The sequence below is a fragment of the Pantherophis guttatus genome, chromosome 7 (assembly GCF_059756535.1).
Source record: "Pantherophis guttatus breed Tessera chromosome 7, ASM5975653v1, whole genome shotgun sequence".
Classification (NCBI taxonomy): Eukaryota; Metazoa; Chordata; class Lepidosauria; order Squamata; family Colubridae; genus Pantherophis; species Pantherophis guttatus.
The window spans coordinates 87,387,541-87,405,701 of NC_142069.1; the positions used below are offsets into that span (position 1 = coordinate 87,387,541).

An 18,161-nucleotide genomic window follows, 5' to 3' on the forward strand; every position below is an offset into this window, starting at 1 on the left:
CTCCTAGTGAGTGGCCCAAAGTCACCCAGCCGGCTTTCATACCTAAGGTGGGACTAGAACTCACAGACTCCTAGTAATTGGCCCAAAGTCACCCAGCTGGCTTTCATACCTAGGTGGGACTAGAACTCACAGACTCCTAGTGAGTGGCCCAAAGTCGCTCACTCAGTTTTCCTGCCTAAGGTGGGACTAGAACTCACAGACTCCTAGTGATTGACCCAAAGTCACCCAGCAGGCTTTCATACCTAAGGTGGGACTAGAACTCACAGACTCCTAGTAATTGGCCCAAAGTCACCCAGCCAGCTTTCATACCTAGGTGGGACTAGAACTCACAGACTCCTAGTGATTGGCCCAAAGTTGCCCACTCAGTTTTCCTGCCTAAGGTGGGACTAGAACTCACAGACTCCTAGTGATTGACCCAAAGTCACCCAGCCGGCTTTTATACCTAAGGTGGGACTAGAACTCACAGACTCCTAGTAATTGGCCCAAAGTCACCCAGCCGGCTTTCATACCTAGGTGGGACTAGAACTCACAGACTCCTAGTGAGTGGCCCAAAGTCGCCCACTCAGTTTTCCTGCCTAAGGTGGGACTAGAACTCACAGACTCCTAATGATTGACCCAAAGTCACCCAGCCGGCTTTCATACCTAAGGTGGGACTAGAACTCACAGACTCCTAGTAATTGGCCCAAAGTCACCCAGCCAGCTTTCATACCTAAGGTGGGACTAGAACTCACAGACTCCTAGTAATTGACCCAAAGTCACCCAGCCGGCTTTCATACCTAAGGTGGGACTAGAACTCACAGACTCCTAGTAATTGGCCCAAAGTCACCCAGCCAGCTTTCATACCTAGGTGGGACTAGAACTCACAGACTCCTAGTGATTGGCCCAAAGTCGCCCACTCAGTTTTCCTGCCTAAGGTGGGACTAGAACTCACAGACTCCTAGTGATTGGCCCAAAGTCACCCAGCCGGCTTTCATGCCTAAGGTGGGACTAGAACTCACAGACACCTGGTGATTGGCCCAAAATCACCCAGCCACCTTTCATCCCTAAAATGAGACTAGAACAATCCTATCATGAACGGTAAAAAAAATCTTATATTTCTTAATGTTCCTGTAAGTTGTGCTTCAGCAATTGCAATTAGTATTATGTATTTTCTGAGTGAAAATCTCAAGAGGATGAAATGTTTGCAAATCTTTTTTTTTTTTTAAAATATATTTTACGGTACATCTGTCCTGCCAGGACATCTGTTGAAAAGCAAAACAACAACATTTTGTATACAGATGTTTTCTTCTCCGCCTCCCCAAAAATTATTTCCCAGCTGCCAAAAGCCAGGAATTTGAAGAGTCCGTTCCTTTTTGTTGTCTTAAATAACTGCATTGTGGAAGTTTGGCACCAGTATTCACAATTAATTCAGAGCAAATGTGGTACCCACGTAATTCTCACCTCTGCGGCAACAAAAAAACCATCAGTGATCAGAACTTCCTCCCCCAAAAGACTGCAGCTGCGGGAACATAGATATGAAGAAGAAACACTAAATCCTCTTCTAGTTTATGAGCGTTTGGGGATTCATTCAAAGGAGTTCTTATCTAAAAAGGCAGAACGCGGCCAATTAAATTGCACCATAAAACGCTGGAATTCGTTGTTTGCCTTCGCTCGTGCATTCCAGAATGAATCGTTTTTAAAAAAAACCTTTAATGCCACTTATCTTAAGAGTCGAAAATGCTTAGTTCGGCCTCTAACTGGCATTTGGGGGGCCAGGAGGATCGTGGGTCTCTTTGCAATTGGAGGGGAAATGTTATGGATTTATTTTTATTTTTTTTTTACCTTGAAGGTCATAATGAGATGAGTGAAATGGAATTCCGCCTCTAGATCCAATTGGATAGTCACGTTTTCTACTCCTACAGGACCGAAAGAGGAAGGTTCATGGTAAACAAGAATATTTGTTAAAAGTTGAATTCTATCTCTTGAATTCCCCAGAAGGAAACAGGCAGGGCTTCAAACCAAACCCTCTCTTCTCTTTCTCTCTCTCTTTCTTTCTCTCTCTTTCTTTCTCTCTTTCTTTCCTTCCTTCCTTCCTTCCCACTCCCTGTCTTTCCTTTCCTTTCTCCTTCCTTCCTTCATTTCATTTCTCCTCCTTCTCCTCCTCCCTCCCTCCTTCCTACTTCCCTTCCCTTCTCTTTTTTCTTTCTTTCCTTCCTTCCTCCCCCTTCCCCCTTCCCCCTCCCACCCTGTCCCTTTCCTTTCTCCTTCCTTCCTTTCATTTCTCCTCCTTCCCTCCCTTCCCCTCTCTTCTCCTCCCTCCCTCCTTCTCTTTCTTTCTTTCCTTCTTTCATTTTCTTCCTTCCTTCCTTTCCCTTCTTTCCTTCCATTTCATTTCTCCTCCTTCCCTCCCTTCCCCTCTTCTCCTCCCTCCCTCCTTCTCTCTTTCTTTCTTTCTTTCCTTCTTTCCTTTTCTTCCTTCCTTCCTTTCCCTTCTTTCCTTCCATTTCATTTCTCCTCCTTCCCTCCCTTCCCCTCTCTTCTCCTGCTTCCTTCCTTCCTTCCTTCCTTCCTTCCCCTTCCCTTGTTCTTTCTTTCCTTCCTTCCTTCCTTTCCCTTCTTTCCTTCCATTTCATTTCTCCTCCTTCCCTCCCTTCCCCTCTCTTCTCCTCCCTCCCTCCTTGTCTCTTTCTTTCTTTCTTTCTTTCTTTCTCTTTCTTTCCTTCTTTCATTTTCTTCCTTCCTTCCTTTCCCTTCTTTCCTTCCATTTCATTTCTCCTCCTTCCCTCCCTTCCCCTCTTTTCCTCCCTCCCTCCTTGTCTCTTTCTTTCTTTCTTTCTTTCTTTCTCTTTCTTTCCTTCTTTCATTTTCTTCCTTCCTTCCTTTCCCTTCTTTCCTTCCATTTCATTTCTCCTCCTTCCCTCCCTTCCCCTCTTTTCCTCCCTCCCTCCTTGTCTCTTTCTTTCTTTCTTTCCTTCTTTCATTTTCTTCCTTTCTTCCTTTCCCTTCTTTCCTTCCATTTCATTTCTCCTCCTTCCCTCCCTTCCCCTCTCTTCTCCTGCTTCCTTCCTTCCTTCCTTCCTTCCTTCCTTCCTTTCCCTTCCCTTGTTCCTTCCTTCCTTCCTTCCTTCCTTCCTTCCTTCCTTCCTTCCTTCCTTCCTTCTTTCTCTTCTCAATCTTCCCTCCCTCCCTCCCTCCATCTTTCCCATCTCATGAACAAAAATCAAACGGATGAAAATCATTACTAGGAAAAAAAACCCCACGATTTGCTATAAAAATACCCAACACAGATTATTTGCCGGCTGAAGGAAAATATTCATAATTTAATGATGAGGTCCGACTCGTGGGTCGATCACAGTACGCTTTAAAAAGTGAAAATTCTTGCCATTCTTCTGCAATTTCACAACACATTTCTACACCAGTTGTAATTCCATACGTACAGCCTTCCCAAGCCTGTTTCAAGATACTTCAAAAATCCCATCCTAGGGCAGCCCTACCGTTCTCTGACTGCCACCAGAGCTTCAGGCGATTCGGAGCGAAAGTCGTGACCACGTTTTCAATACGATGGCTGTCAGGATTCAGGGTCTCGTGGAACGGATCCCGCGAATCGCACGTGAAACATTTCTTGTCCTCCTGAAATAAGAAAAGGCAAAAATCAATTTTCCAACAGCGATTATTTCCAAAGACTGGGACTCAAACTTCGTTAAAGTCCCACTTCACTGGAACCGTTCAAGTCCAGGCTAATGTCCAACTTACTGGGGTCCCAACGATGGGCAGCCCATCTAACTTGCTTCTTAGAATCTAGACCAGAGGCGTCAAACGCGATTTCATTGAGGGCCGCATTTGCGTTGTATATGACCTCAGGGGGGCGGAGTGTGTGTGGCCAGGGTGGGCGTGGCCAGCTCGCCATCACTCGTGTCGGGGGGCACCTGTCATGGCCAAGTGCTAAGGCAGGAGTTCCCTCAGACCCTCAGTTCCCTCTCACTATAACCTCCTTCCTTCCTTCCTTCCTTCCTTCCTTCCTTCCTTCCTTCCTTCCTTCCTTCCTTCCCTTCCCTTCCCTTCCCTTCCCTTCCCTTCCTTCTTCTTTTTCCTTCCTCTTCATTCTCCTTTCTTCTTCCTTCTCCTCTTTCCTTCTTTTTCCTTCCTTGCTCTCTTCCCATCTTTTTCTTTTTGTCTTTCCTCTTTCCCTTTCTCCTTTTTCTGTCCCTTCTTGCATGCTCAAATGCAAAAGGGGAAACATTTCTCCTTTTGTTTTGTTTTGCTTGCCCACTGCCAGGGAAAACGGAGTGCGGGGTGGGTGGGGGCTCGTGCACGCCCCTCCCAGGCCCTGTTTTCAGCCACCACAGCCTCCTGCAACCCGGGCTGGTCCTTCGCTGTTTCCAGGGTGGCCCCGCGGCCAGATCTAAGCACCCTGCGGACTGAATTCGGCCCGTGGGCCTTGAGTTTGACACCCCTGATCTAAGCACTAACAGGGATGTGATCTGTTTGCAGGAAATAGCCTCAAAATTAACCACGCTGCCACGCAAGTTAATACAGGCTCCTGGATCTTGACATATTTCCTGGGATATTTTTAATGCAACGGTTGTTCATTGCTCCGCTCTTCCTATGTTTTGCTTGGAGATTTTGATCCAGGATACAAAAGTCACCTTGCATGATTTTCTCCTAAACCCGCAGGCAGTAGTGAAATCTGAACCGGTTTGCTATCGGTTCGTTGGCCAGAATCAGCTGTGGCACATGATCTTGGGAACCTTTTTTAAAAGCTTTTTTAAAAAGTTTCCACAGTGCTGGAAATGTGGGCATAGCAATGGAACTTACTTCCACCAATGGTGGACATGTCTGCTGGCAACCAAATATTGGATGAAAATATGAAGATGGTTGCTTGAAATTACACACTGTAGAGTGGAACTGAAACCTGAAACTTTTCTGTTGGGGGTTAGACCTGCAAATATTGGATTGACTAAATGGTACCTGATACTGCACATAATCACTGCAGGGAGACTGGCATTCGCACAAGAATGGAAGAATGAGGACTTACCAACGGACTCCAAAATAATTTATAAAATCATGGAATGTGCGGAGTCCGACCGACTTACAAAACTGATCAAAGGTAAAAGAGATTCAGATTTTTATAGTAGTTGGAACATGTGGTATGATTGGATCCAGAAACGATGGGAGAGAGACAAAGGATAATGTTGGATTATAATTATAGATGATGGTATAATTATGGTAATCAGTAAGTATTGGAAATGTAAATTTGTATATAAGAATATGTAAATAATTTCTATTTTTACTTTCTGATTATTAGTGTATATATACATGGATATTTTGCTGATGCTACACCATGATAGAAAAACTATTATATATTTGTTTTTGTTTTTTTTGAACTATAATAAAAATTTAATTTTTTTTTTAAAAAAAATGTTTTTAAAGCATTTTTTACTACCGGTTCGGGTGAATAGGTAGTTAAAAAATGCTTTTAAAAAGTAAAAAAAAAAGGCTCGGACAATCACAGCTGTGTCGCGTGATCATCCAAGCCTTTTTTTAAAAAACTTTTTTAAAGCATTTTTTACTACCTATTCGCCTGAACTGGTAGTAAAAAAAATGCTTAAAAAGTTTTTTAAAAAGAAAATGTTCCGACAATCCCACGTCACTCAGCTGATTGTCGGAACTTTTTATATATATATTTTTTATTACCGGTTCGGCAAACCAGTAGCATTTTTTACTACCGGTTCGGGCGAACCTGCCCGAACCAGTAGCATTTCACCCCTGCCTGCAGCATTAAAAACAACCAGACGCCTTCCCTCACTTTCCTTCCTTTTCTTCACAGCGCTCTCCATGCGCTAAATTTTAAGATTGCAAACCCTCGAGAATATCTATGGAGATACTCAAGTCAAGTGCTTTTTTTCACTTGGACTTTCTTTGGGTTTTTTTTGAAGATGTTTCGCTTGTCATCCAAGAAGCTTCTTCCGCTCTGACTGGATGGAAGGATTGATATTCCTTGCAGAGACCTGGTCTATTGCATCTTTTCAGAGAGTCGTTGAGGCCACTTGGAGCTTTATCTGTGTCTTGAGGGTCACCTGAGGAGTGCAAATGGGTGTGGAGTCTTCTTGGAACCGCTGAAAAGACTGCATGGTGGAGCTGTGCTTTTTGCAGGATGTTTGCGCCTTGTGTTAATAACTGAACACAGATCTGTTGGGGAGGAAATTTGTGTTGTCTCCATCTCAACGATTCCAAGAACAATTCCACACCCATTTGTGTTCCTCAGGTGACCCTGAGGATACAGACAAGCCTCCAAAAGTGGCCTCAGCGACTTTCTAAAAGGATGCAAATGACCAGCTGTCTGCAAGGAGTATCAATCCTTCCGTTCCCCACCATCCAGTCAGAGCTGAAGAAGCTTCTTGGATGAGAAGAGAAACGTTCTTCAAAGAAGAACAAGGAAGTCCAGTTGCCTCCTGAAAAAGCACCTTTGGGATTTAGGGAAGCAGTAATGATTCGAAAGAGGGGGGGCGGTCAAAGAGGCCATCTCCGTCAAAATTGAACAGCCCTCCCTCAACAGAAGGGATATGACATTATCTATCTCCATTCTACAACACAGTCCTTTCAGCAGTTCCAAAAAGGCTCCACACCCATTTGTATTCCTCAGGTGACCCTTAAGATAAACCTCCAAGTGGCCTCAGCGACTCTCTAAAACGATGCAAATGACCAGCTGACTGCAAGGAATATAATTCCCTCCGTTCCCCACCATTCAGTCCGAGCTGAAGAAGCTTCTTGGATGAGAAGCGAAACGTCTTCAGAGAAAAACCAGAAAGTCCAGTGGCCTCTTGAAAAAAGCACCTTTGCGAAAAACACTAGAGAAAGATATATATATATATATATATATATATATATATATATATATATATATATATATATTTAATTCGATTTATATGCCGCCCTTCTCCGAAGACTCAGGGCGGCTTACAATGCGTTAAGCAATAGCCTTCATCCTTTTGTATATTTTATACAAAGTCAGCTTATTGCCCCCACAAACTGGGTCCTCAATTTACCTACCTTAGAAAGGATGGAAGGCTGAGTCGACCTTGAGCCTGGCAAGATTCGAACTTACTAATTGCAGACAGCTGGAGTTAAATTACAATGCATTAGTCTGCTGAGCTATCCAGGCTCCTCTTATATATCCTCTTCTAATTCTGCAAAGCAGCTCAGTCCCGACGAGAAGCCAACATTATTATCTTTACTGGCACAAAGTCTTCGACACTTTTCTCTCCGACGGCCTTCCAACAAGCGAAGACTTCCATTTTTGGAAATTGGGCTTCTTAAATGTCATGTTGTCAGACGGGCTGGTATTTTTTTTTTTCCTAACCCTCTGACCACCTAAAAGCTTTCTGAGCCGTGCTGGCTTTCTCCCGAAACATTTATTAATCTCTCACACTTTTTTTTTTTTAAAAGAGATAAACAGTTCTACCTTTGAAGTAAAACAAGGGGTGACAGGAGACCTTCTCCCTTGAAAAATTGGAGAGCAGCTACAGTTCAGCGTGTTATATAACATCGCATGCAACTTGTGCCAGAACTATTACAAGGATAAACACTGGGTTATTTCTAAGACGGAGCAGAGAGGTTCATAATGCAGACCAATTTGCACAAAACAAGGAGAGAAGCAACCTAGAACTAAGGAGAAATTTCCTGACAGCGAGGACAATTAACCAGTGGAACTTCTTGCCTCCAGAAGATGTGGATGCTTCAGCACTGGACGTTTTTAAGAGACTGGACAGCCATTTGTCTGAAATGGTATAGGTAAGGTTGGGATTCAGCCAGTTCGGACTAGATGAATATTCGGGTGAACCGGATATTAATTTTAATCTGGTTCGGCAAACCCGTTGTTTGCCCACCCCTCCCTGCCCCTCCCAGGAGTCTCTATGCAACCTGTTTTGGATACCAGGTAAGTGCAGGGCCTGCACAGAGACTCTGGGAGGGCGAAAAATGGGCCTACCGGAAGTTCTTGATGTCCGGAAATTGGCCCATTTCCGGCCTCCAGAGGGCCTCCAGAGCATGGGGGAGGCTGTTTTAGCCCTCCCAGAGGCTTGAGGAAACCCTCCAGAGCCTGAGGAGGGCGAAAAACGGGTCTATCGGAAGTACCGGAAATCCGGAAATGGGCCTGTTTCCGGCCTTCAGAGGGCCTCTGGAGCCCATGGGAGGCCGTTTTTGCCCTCCTGGAGGCTCAAAGAAAGCCTCCAGAGTCTGGGGAGGATGAAAACGCCCCCTCCCGTGGTGCAGAAGGCCGAGTAGGCTACGCCCACCATGGCCACGCCCACCCAGCAACTGGGCAGAGAACCGGTTGCCAAAATTTCTGAATCCCACCCCTGGCTTGAGCAAGAGGTGGGACTAGAAGACTTGTCGGAGTGCTTTGGAGACCCCCCCTCCGAATCGGATTCGAATCAGTTGGTTCTCAACCTGCCTCGACGAAGCGCAAAAGGAAAAGCTTGGAGTGCCAATTCAGGTGAAAATCCTATATGGTCCCACATTTCATTGTCTGAATTGTCCCACAGGTGCTTTTTTCAAGAGGCAACTGAACTTTCCCTGTTTTTCCTTGAAGACATTTCGCTTCTCATCCAAGAAGCTTCTTCAGTTCTGATTGCATGCAAATTCCCCCAAGCCCTTCCCCACCATTCAGTTAGAAACAAAGAAGCTTCTTAGATGAGAAGCAAAAACGTCTTCAAGGAAAAACGAAGAAAGTCCAGTTGCCTCCTGAAAAAACAGCTTTGGGGTAACCATGACCTGGATGGCATACAAATTAATTAGATAATGACAATAACACGCAAATGAGGCTTCTCCAAACTCATAAGGACCAATCGCATTATGGTGCACCATCACTTAGTTCACAGATTATTTATTTATTTAGCGTACGGCAAATCCATGGACTTTACGGTACCTCAAACGATAACCTCGCAGATGGAAAAACAGCTACAAATGATCGTTGTAATTTTTTACTTTCTAGAAAATATCGGAAGGTGACATGTCTTCATTTCAACATTTACCCTCTAACCAGTGGTGAAATGTAAAATTTGTTACTACTGGTTCTGTGGGCGTGGCTTGGTGGGGGGGGTGTTTAATGTGCGTGGGTTGTAGAAAAAAAATGCTTTTAAAAGCCTCTGAAGATCAGGCAACTCAGCTGGGATCGTCAGAGGCTTTTAAAAGCATTTTTTTCTACTACCTCTTTGGCTGAAGAGGTTGTAGAAAAAATGCTTTTAAAAGCCTCTGACGATCCCAGCTGAGTGGCGCGATCATCAGAGGCTTTTTTTAATTATTATTTTTAAAAGCATTTTTTCGGCCGAAGAGGTTGTAGAAAAGAATGCTTTTAAAAGTTAAAAAAAAAAAGCCTCCGATGATCGCACAGCTTAGCTGGGCATGGGGTAGGAGGCAGGGATTTTTGCTACCGGTTCTCCAAACCGCTATCGGATTGGGCGCTCCGGTCCGAACCGGGAACATTTCACCCCTGCCTCTAACTAAATGCTGTTTAGAGGCAGAAATCAAGAGTTCTTGCTTGTATCACAGCCAGGACTTAAAAAAAAAAAAAATCCTTGGAGATTTTATGTTCATCGCATTCAGGAAGTTAAAAAAAAAACAAAAAACCCACAACAAATAAGGATAGGAAACAGCGGGACACAGGCAACTGCATAGATTTATCTGCGTCTGAAGGATGAAGTCTGTTTCCTCTCAACTTTTAGACACCAGCAGATGTTTCTGGTTATCTGGAGGGGAGGTGGTGCTGCTTAGTCAGCTTAAAGGAACAAAGAAAAAAGAGGAAAAAGCAAAATACAAGCGGAACTCGGCTTAAGACTGCAACAGAGCCCAACCTTTCTGTCGCTAACTGAGTTCAGAAGCGCTTCGCCTACAATTGAAGTATGTTTGAAGGAGCTACCTGATTTCGACCCGAGTGCTTTAAGAATCTTAAAAAGGAAGATTTGAGGTGGAAAAAAAGATGCAATTTTTTGACCTTGGGTTTTACCGATGAGATACAGTCGTGGCCAAAATTGTGGAAACCTTTCGGGAAAAGTGTATTTTCTAAAACTGGCTAATAACACCACTTTTTTTTTTTTTGGAGTAGTACTATGAAATTATATATCAATGGAAAGATAATTTAATCAAGAGTGTAATGCAATAACTTTTATGAAGGATTTGCTATTAGAATAGCAGTTACAGCATAAAGAAGAAAAGCGAAACAGGTAGAAAAAATGAGATATACAAAAATGATCACCATAGAAAAAATGAGATAGACAAAAATGATCACCATGTCAGTTAATACTTAGTTGGGTCACTTTTAGCATGAATGACGGCCTTACAACATCCTCCCATGGAGTGAACCAAATCTTTTAGTTCTGCAGCTGTTCTAATGTGAAACCAAGATTGAATGATGGCTTCGATTAACTGGGTTTGATTGCTGGGTCGCTTCTAACTAACAAGTTTCTTTAGTCGGCTCCATAGATTTTCAATTGGGCTATTCCCAGGCCATTCCAGCAGTGGAATAGGATTCTCTTAGAACTCCAAAAAAAGAAAGAAAGAAAGAAAAGAAAAAAGTGGTGTTACTAGCCATCAAACCCCAAAAATACACTTTCCTCCTGATCAGCTGGGACTCGGGAGGCAGAGAATAGATGGGGGCGGGGGCAGTCAGAATTTTTACTACCGGTTCTCCGAACTACTCAAAATTTCCGCTACCGGTTCTCCAGAACTGGTCAGAACCTGCTGAAACCCACCTCTGCTTCAAACGGTCACTAAATCAATTATTGTAAGTCGAGGACTCCCTGCGTTTCCCAGGAAACGTTCTTCTACAGCTGCCTCTTTCAGTCATGGCTTACCTGGAGGTGGCTGACAATGCAGAATGGGTCAGGTTTGTGAAGGCCGCAGGTGGAGGTGACCGTCAACTTGTTGGCTCGGCCAATCAGCAAGTCGCCTGTAGCCGGATAGCAACTGCCTTCCGCGCAGCCGTAGCTGTATTCTGGTCCTTGACCCACTACGAAGGCCCAGAAACCTGAAACAAAGAAATGTCAAAAGAAGAAAGCGTTTATTTCATTGGGGGGGAATTAAATACCGCTCAATATTTGGAAAAACTAAGAAAAGACAGCAGAGTAACGTTCTTCTGTTCAGGGAGACATTTTCCATATTGTTTAGATCAGGGGTCTCCAACCTTGGCAACTTTAAGCCTGGCGGACTTCAACTCCCAGAATTCCCCAGCCAGCTTTGCTTAGATGGTTTAGATCAGGGGTCTCCAACCTTGGCAACTTTAAGACTTGTGGACTTCAACTCCCAGAGTTCCTCAGCCAGCCAGCTGGCTGAGGAACTCTGGGAGTTGAAGTCCACAAGTCTTAAAGTTGCCAAGGTTGGAGACCCCTGGTTTAGATGGTATCCTAGGATAAAATCGAATTATTCTCAATTCTATAGTCTATGGAGCTATCCGTTTGGTCTAGTGATTAAGGCACCAGGCTTATTGGAGACTGTGAGTTCTAGTTCTGCCATATCCATGAAAGCCAGCTGGGTGAGTTTGGACCAGTCATAAGGAGACTGTGAGTTCTAGTCCCACTTTAGGCATAAAAGCTAGCTGGATGACTTTGGGCCATTCGCCAGGAGTGGGTGAGTTCTAGTGTCTTGGGTATGACTTTGGCCAATCACTAGGTGACTATGAATTCTAGTCCCACCTTAGGCATGAAAGCTGGCTGGGTGAGTTTGAGCCAATCACCAGGAGTCGGTGAGTTCTAGTTCTACCTTAGGCATGAAAGCTGGCTGGGTGAGTTTGAGCCAACCACCAGGAGTCTGTGAGTTCTAGTTCTACCTTAGGCATGAAAGCTGGCTGGGTGAGTTTGAGCCAACCACCAGGTGTCTGTGAGTTCTAGTCCCACCTTAGGCATGAAAGCTGGCTGGGTGAGTTTGAGCCAACCACCAGGAGTCTGTGAGTTCTAGTTCTACCTTAGGCATGAAAGCTGGCTGGGTGAGTTTGAGCCAATCACCAGGTGTCTGTGAGTTCTAGTCCCACCTTAGGCATGAAAGCTGGCTGGGTGAGTTTGAGCCAATCACCAGGTGTCTGTGAGTTCTAGTCCCACCTTAGGCATGAAAGCTGGCTGGGTGAGTTTGAGTCAATCACCAGGAGACTGTGAGTTCTAGTTCTACCTTAGGCATGAAAGCTGGCTGGGTGAGTTTGAGCCAATCACCAGGAGTCTGTGAGTTCTAGTTCTACCTTAGGCATGAAAGCTGGCTGGGTGAGTTTGAGCCAATCACCAGGTGTCTGTGAGTTCTAGTTCTACCTTAGGCATGAAAGCTGGCTGGGTGAGTTTGAGCCAATCACCAGGTGTCTGTGAGTTCTAGTTCTACCTTAGGCATGAAAGCTGGCTGGGTGAGTTTGAGCCAATCACCAGGAGTCGGTGAGTTCTAGTTCTACCTTAGGCATGAAAGCTAGCTAGGTGACTTTGGGCCAATCACCAGGAGTGGGTGAGTTCTAGTCTGCCTTTGGCATGAAAGCCCACTGGGTGACTTTGAGCCAATCACTAGGAGACGGTGAGTTCTAGTCCCATCTTAGCCATGAAAGTCAACTGAACTGCTATCAGTCACTGTTTCTCAGCCCAAGCCATCTCACAGGGTTGTTATTGTGGGGGGAAACAGGAGGAGGGAGGTATGTTTGGATAAGTTGACCTTGAGTTATTTGTAAAAATAAGAAAGGCAGGATGCAAAAAATAAAACAAATAATAAAATAAAATAAATAATAAGGTAAGGTAAGGTAAGGTGGCATGACTTATATAAGGTAAGGTAAGGTGGCTTGGCTTGGTGGGCGTGGCAGGGGAAGGATACTGTAAAATCTCCATTCCCACTCCACTCTAGGGAAAGGTTACTGCAAAATCCCCATTTCCTCCCAATCAGCTGGGACTCTAAAGTAAAGTAACGTAAAGAAAAGTAAGTGAAGAAGTGAAGTTAAATGAATTAAAATAACAAAAGGAAAGGAAAGGAAAGGAAAAAAAAGAAAAAGTAAAAGTAAAGTAAAGAAAAGTAAGTGAAGTTGTCAATCCTTTGCAACCCGATCCTACAGTTAACTCTGAAGTTGTTACTGTTAGTTGCAAAGTCCGACTCATCGCAACCCCATGGACAACGTTCCTCCAGGCCTTCCTGTCCTCTACCATCCTCTGGAGACCATTGAAGCTCACGCCGACTGCTTCAGTGACTCCATCCAGCCACCTCGTTCTCTGCCGTCCCTTTCATCTTTTGCCCTCCATCGTTCCCAGCATTAGGCTCTTCTCCAGCGAGTCCTTCCTTCTCATTAGGTGGCCAAAGGATTTGAGTTGCATCTTCAGGATCTGGCCTTCTAAAGAGCAGTCAGGGTTGATCTCCTCTAGGACTAACCGATTGGATCATCTTCAGTGCTGGGTTTCAAAATTTTTTACTACTGGTTCTGTGGGTGTGGCTTGGTGGGTGTGGCATGGCTTGGTGGGCGTGGCAGGGGAAGGATACTGTAAAATCTCCATTCCCACCACACTCCAGGGGAAGCTTACTGCAAAATCCCCATTTCCTCCCAATCAGCTGGTACTGCAGAGGCAGAGAACAGATGGGGGCGGGGCCAGTCAGAATTTTTACTACCAGTTCTCCGAACTACTCAGAATTTCTGCTACCAGTTCTCCAGAATTGGTCAGAACCTGCTGATACCCACCTCTGGTTAGAAGTTACAACAGACTGAAAGAAGTGATTTATGGCCATTTCTCACTTCCAACCATTAGATCACATTAGTGGAAGGTTTCCTGCCTAAGCAGGAGGTTGGACTAGAAGACCTCCAAGGTCCCTTCCAACTCTGTTATTCTAACCTTTTGCCCCCAATCTTTCCCAGCATTAGGCTCTTCTGCAGCGAGTCCTTCCTTCTTATTAAGTGGCCAAAGTATTTCATTTTCAACTCCGAAAGTAAATTTGCTATATTCATAAACGGATTCGCGCACAGAGCATCTTTCCACGCCTTCGTCGGCGCTGCAACCTCAGAGCTGGAGACTTAATAGCTGGAATGATTCTCTATAAAGATTTTAATAAATCTTTTAAAAATCACTTTAAAAAACCCGGAGAGCCACTGATCCGAGCTTGCTTCCAAAAGCCCCCAGAAGGTGAAAAACGATCAGACCTGGGCTGCAAAACTCCAGATGACCACTAGGGGGGGCGGGACGCCATAGAACCACTTGCTGCCATCTAGCGGCCGTCCAGATGTTCACATGCTCGATCTTAGAATAACTTTATTGTCACTTTGAATGTACACTAATCGGCATACGTTAAAATGAAATTGCGTTGCATACAGCTGTCCAAGGGTCTCCCCCTCTACTATACAGTACATAAACACACGAGAGAGAGAGAGAGAGAGAGAGAGAGAGAGAGAGAGAGAGACTGTAGATAGATAGATAAATAGATAGATAGATAGATAGATAGATAGATAGATAGATATACTGTAGATGATATATAGATACAGAGAGAGAAAGATGGATGGATGGACGGAAAGGAAGGAAGGAAGGAAGGAAGGAAGGCAGGCAGGCAGGCAGGCAGGCAGGCAGGCAGGCAGGAAGGAAGGAAGGAAGGAAGGAAGGAAGGAAGGAAGGAAGGAAGATGGTTGGTTGGTTGGGTAGATAGGTAGGTAGATAGATGCATGCATGCATGCATAGCTACATAGGTAGATAGATGATGGATGATAGATGGATGATAGAAATGAAGGAAGGAAGGTAGACATATTATAGATAGATAGAAAGTAGATAGATAGACAGATAGATAGATAGATAGATAGATAGATGTAGATACTGTAGATGATAGATAGATATAGACTGTAGATAGGTAGGTAGGTAGGTAGGTAGGTAGGTAGATATAGACTTAGATAGATAGATGGATGGACGGATGGATGGATGGATGGATGGATGAATAGATATAGATGATAGATAGATAGATAGATAGATAGATAGATAGATAGATCTACACTCTATATCTAGATATACTGTAGATAGATAGATAGATAGATAGATAGATAGATAGATAGATAGATAGAAAGTTAGATAGATAGACAGTTAGATAGATAGAAAGATAGATATAGACTTAGATAGATGGATGGATGGATGGATGGATGGATGAATGAATAGATATAGATGATAGATAGATATAGATAGATAGATAGATAGATAGATAGATACATAGATAGATAGATACATAGATCTATCTACACTCTATATCTAGATGTACTGTAGATGATAGAAAGATAGAAAGATAGGTAGATAGATAGATACAGACAAATAAATAAATAGACACAGAATTCTGCATACACCCACATGTATTATATGATACGGTGAAACAACACAGTTTAGTTTAGAGACCTAGGCATGCATCTGAGACCTCCAACAGATCCCAAGACTTCTGGCCGGTGCTGGATCCCTTCGGATCTTTCCCTGCCTCCAACGACCTTCACTTCCACGGGGTCGCTCTGATTCAGAGCGATGCTGTTGCGAAACCTTGGCAAAAGTTTCGCAACTACCCTTTCGGAAGCCCCTTTGATAAGGCCTGGTAGGGGTTTGTGTGTGTGTGTGTGTGTGTGTGTGTGTGTGTGTGTGTGTGTGTCTGTCTGTCTGTCTGTCTGTCTGTCTGTCTGTCCGTCCAGAGGCGGAAACAATCCGATTTTGCAAGGCCACCCAGATCCCAACTTCGCACTGAATGAAAGGGTTGGCATTAACAAGCCAGGAATGGATCCTCTTCGATCCCAAAGGCATTTACCATTTCAAGAAAGCCCCCTCCTCATGCGACCCAAAGCTGGGAAGAGGCGCAGGGACTGAACGGGGTCTGCGCCCCAAAGAGCGTGCGAAATCTCCATACAAGGGCCGAAACCGCTGCAAAAATCCGGGGCAGCATCGTTGCCTCGAAGCCCCGTGGACCCCCTCCCCTCCCCCAAATCCCCTCTCTCGCTTTGCAACTCTTCCTGCCCGCCCCCCCTTCTAAAAACCCCTCCTTTCCCCCAACTCCCCCAAAGTTTTGACGGGTCGAAAGAGAGATGGGGGGTGGGGGTGGGAGAGAAAGAGAGAGGTGGGAGAGAGAAAAAAAGAGAGAAAGAGAAAGGGGAAGAGAGGAGAGAAAGAGAGGGAGGGGGAGAGAGAAAAAAGAGAGAGGAAGAGGGAGGGAGAGGGAGGAGAGAGAGAGGGTGTGGGGAAAGAGAAAAGAGAAAGAGAGGGGGAGGGAGGAGAGAGGGGGAGAGAGAGAGAAGGAGAAGGAGGGGAGAGAGAAGAGAGAAAAAGATAAAGGGGAGGAATGAGAGGGTGGGGAGAGAGAAAGAGAGGGAGGGAGAGAGAGAGAAAAGAGAGAAAAAGATAAAGGGGGAGGAGAGAGAGGGCGGGGGAGAGAGAAAAAGAGAGAGAAAGAGGAAGGGAGAGGGAGGAGAGAGAGAGGGTGTGGGGAAAGAAAAAAGAGAAAGAGAAAAAGAGAGGGGGAGAGAGAGAAAGAGAAGGAGGGGAGAGAGAAAAGAGAGAGAAAGATAAAGGAGGAGAAAAGAGAGAGAGGGGGAGAGAGAGAAAGAGGAGGGGAGAAAGAAAAGAGAGAAAAAGATAAAGGGGGACGAAAGAGAGGGTGGGGAGAGAGAAAGAGAGGGAGGGGGAGAGAGAAAAAGAGAGAAAGAGGGAGGGAGAGGGAGGAGAGAGAGTGGGTGTGGGGAAAGAAAAAAGAGAAAGAGAGAAAGAGAGGGGGGAGGGAGGAGAGAGGGGGAGAGAGAAAGAGAAGGAGGGGAGAGAGAAAAGAGAGAAAGATAAAGGGGGGAGAAGAGAGAGAGGGTGGGGGAGAGAAAGAGAGGGAGGGGAGAAAGAGAGGGAGAGGGAGAGAGAAAAAAGAGAAAGAAAAAAGGGAGAGGGAGAGGGAGGAGAGAGAGAGGGTGTGGGGAAAGGGGAAAGAGAAAAGAGAAAGAGCGAGGGGAGGCAAGAGAGAGGGGGAGAGAGAGAAAGAGAAGGAGGGAGAGAGAAGAGAGAGAGAAAGATAAAGGAGGAGAAAAGAGAGAGAGGCTGGGGGAGAGAAAGAAAGGGAGGGAGAGAGAGAGAGAAAGAGAGGGAGTGGGAGAGAGAGAAAAGAGAGAAAAAGAGAAAGAGGGAGGGGAGAAAGAGGGAGGGAGAGAGAAAAGAGAGAAAAAGAAAGGGGGGAGAAGAGAGAGAGGGCGGGGGGGGGGAGAGAAAGAGAAGGAGAGGGAGAGAGAGAAAAGAGGAAGAAAGAGAAAAAGAAAGAGAAAGAGAGAGAGAGAGAAAGAGAAGATTCCATGATTCCCAAATTCTTTTCAAGCCAGGGGAAATATATATATATATATATATATATATATATTTCAACCGAGAATCGCCCCCCACCGCTCCCCCCTCCAATACAACCACAAGGCAAAGAAATCACTTTTTTAATAATTTTTTTTAAAAAACCGTGCTTCATTTACCTAGGAAGCAGCAAAGCAGAAACACCTGGAAAACTCCCATCTCGTGGCTTCGGCGGGACAGGCAGGGGGAGAAGAAACCCCCCCAAAATAAAAATAAAAATAAAAATAAAAATAAAAATAAAAATAAAAATAAGCTCCGCTTTGCACTGCTGGCTTCTTTTTTCTTAGGCGAGGGGATGGGGTGGTCGTGGCATGCCTTTTTTCCCCCCCTCCTCAACAACCACCCTCAGCTCGTTTTGAGCGACCCGCGGGCTCCGACTTCAACTCCTCTTCTCGCGGCCGCCGCTGGAGATACAGAGAGAGCGAGAAGATCCCTCCCCTCACGTCAGGAGTGGGTGGGTGGGTGGGTTTTTTTTGGGGGGTGGGTGGGGGGAAGGCTCTACCTACCACGCAAGCGCTAAGACTGGGCAGGGGGAAGTGGAGCAGCGAGGCCCCTGCCATCTGGAGGGAACATAGAGTAGAATAACTCAACTGGAAGGGACCTTAGAGGTCATCTAGTCCAACCCCCGCTCTGTTCAAGCAAAGAGAGTGGGAGATGCGCCCTTGGGGGTGGGGGGGGGCTGGGAGTTTAGTTTAGTTTAGTTTATTTGATTTGTATACCGCCCTACTCCCGAAGGACTCAGGGCGGTGAACAGCCAACAATAAAATACATAAACACACAAAATTTAAAAAACCCGATAAAATCAAATTAAATTATTTGGCCCAGACAAATTAAAACACCCCAATCATTTAAAAACAGATTAAA

At 45.0% G+C, this 18,161-nt stretch overlaps 1 protein-coding gene across 1 annotated transcript in view; it reads right to left on the bottom strand.

The window, feature by feature from the left end:
* LAMB1 (laminin subunit beta 1) overlaps positions 1-17,761 on the bottom strand; it is an 87,740-nt gene extending 69,979 nt beyond the window's left edge. Inside the window, exons 1-4 of the mRNA XM_087873370.1 lie at positions 17,417-17,761; positions 10,830-11,002; positions 3,474-3,609; positions 1,822-1,895 (exon numbers count right to left, since the gene is read on the bottom strand). Of these exons, the coding sequence (XP_087729496.1) occupies positions 1,822-1,895; positions 3,474-3,609; positions 10,830-11,002; positions 17,417-17,456 (423 nt within the window). The 5' untranslated portion in view covers positions 17,457-17,761. The remainder of the gene's footprint in view (positions 1-1,821; positions 1,896-3,473; positions 3,610-10,829; positions 11,003-17,416) is intronic.
* Positions 17,762-18,161: the final 400 nt, after the last annotated feature.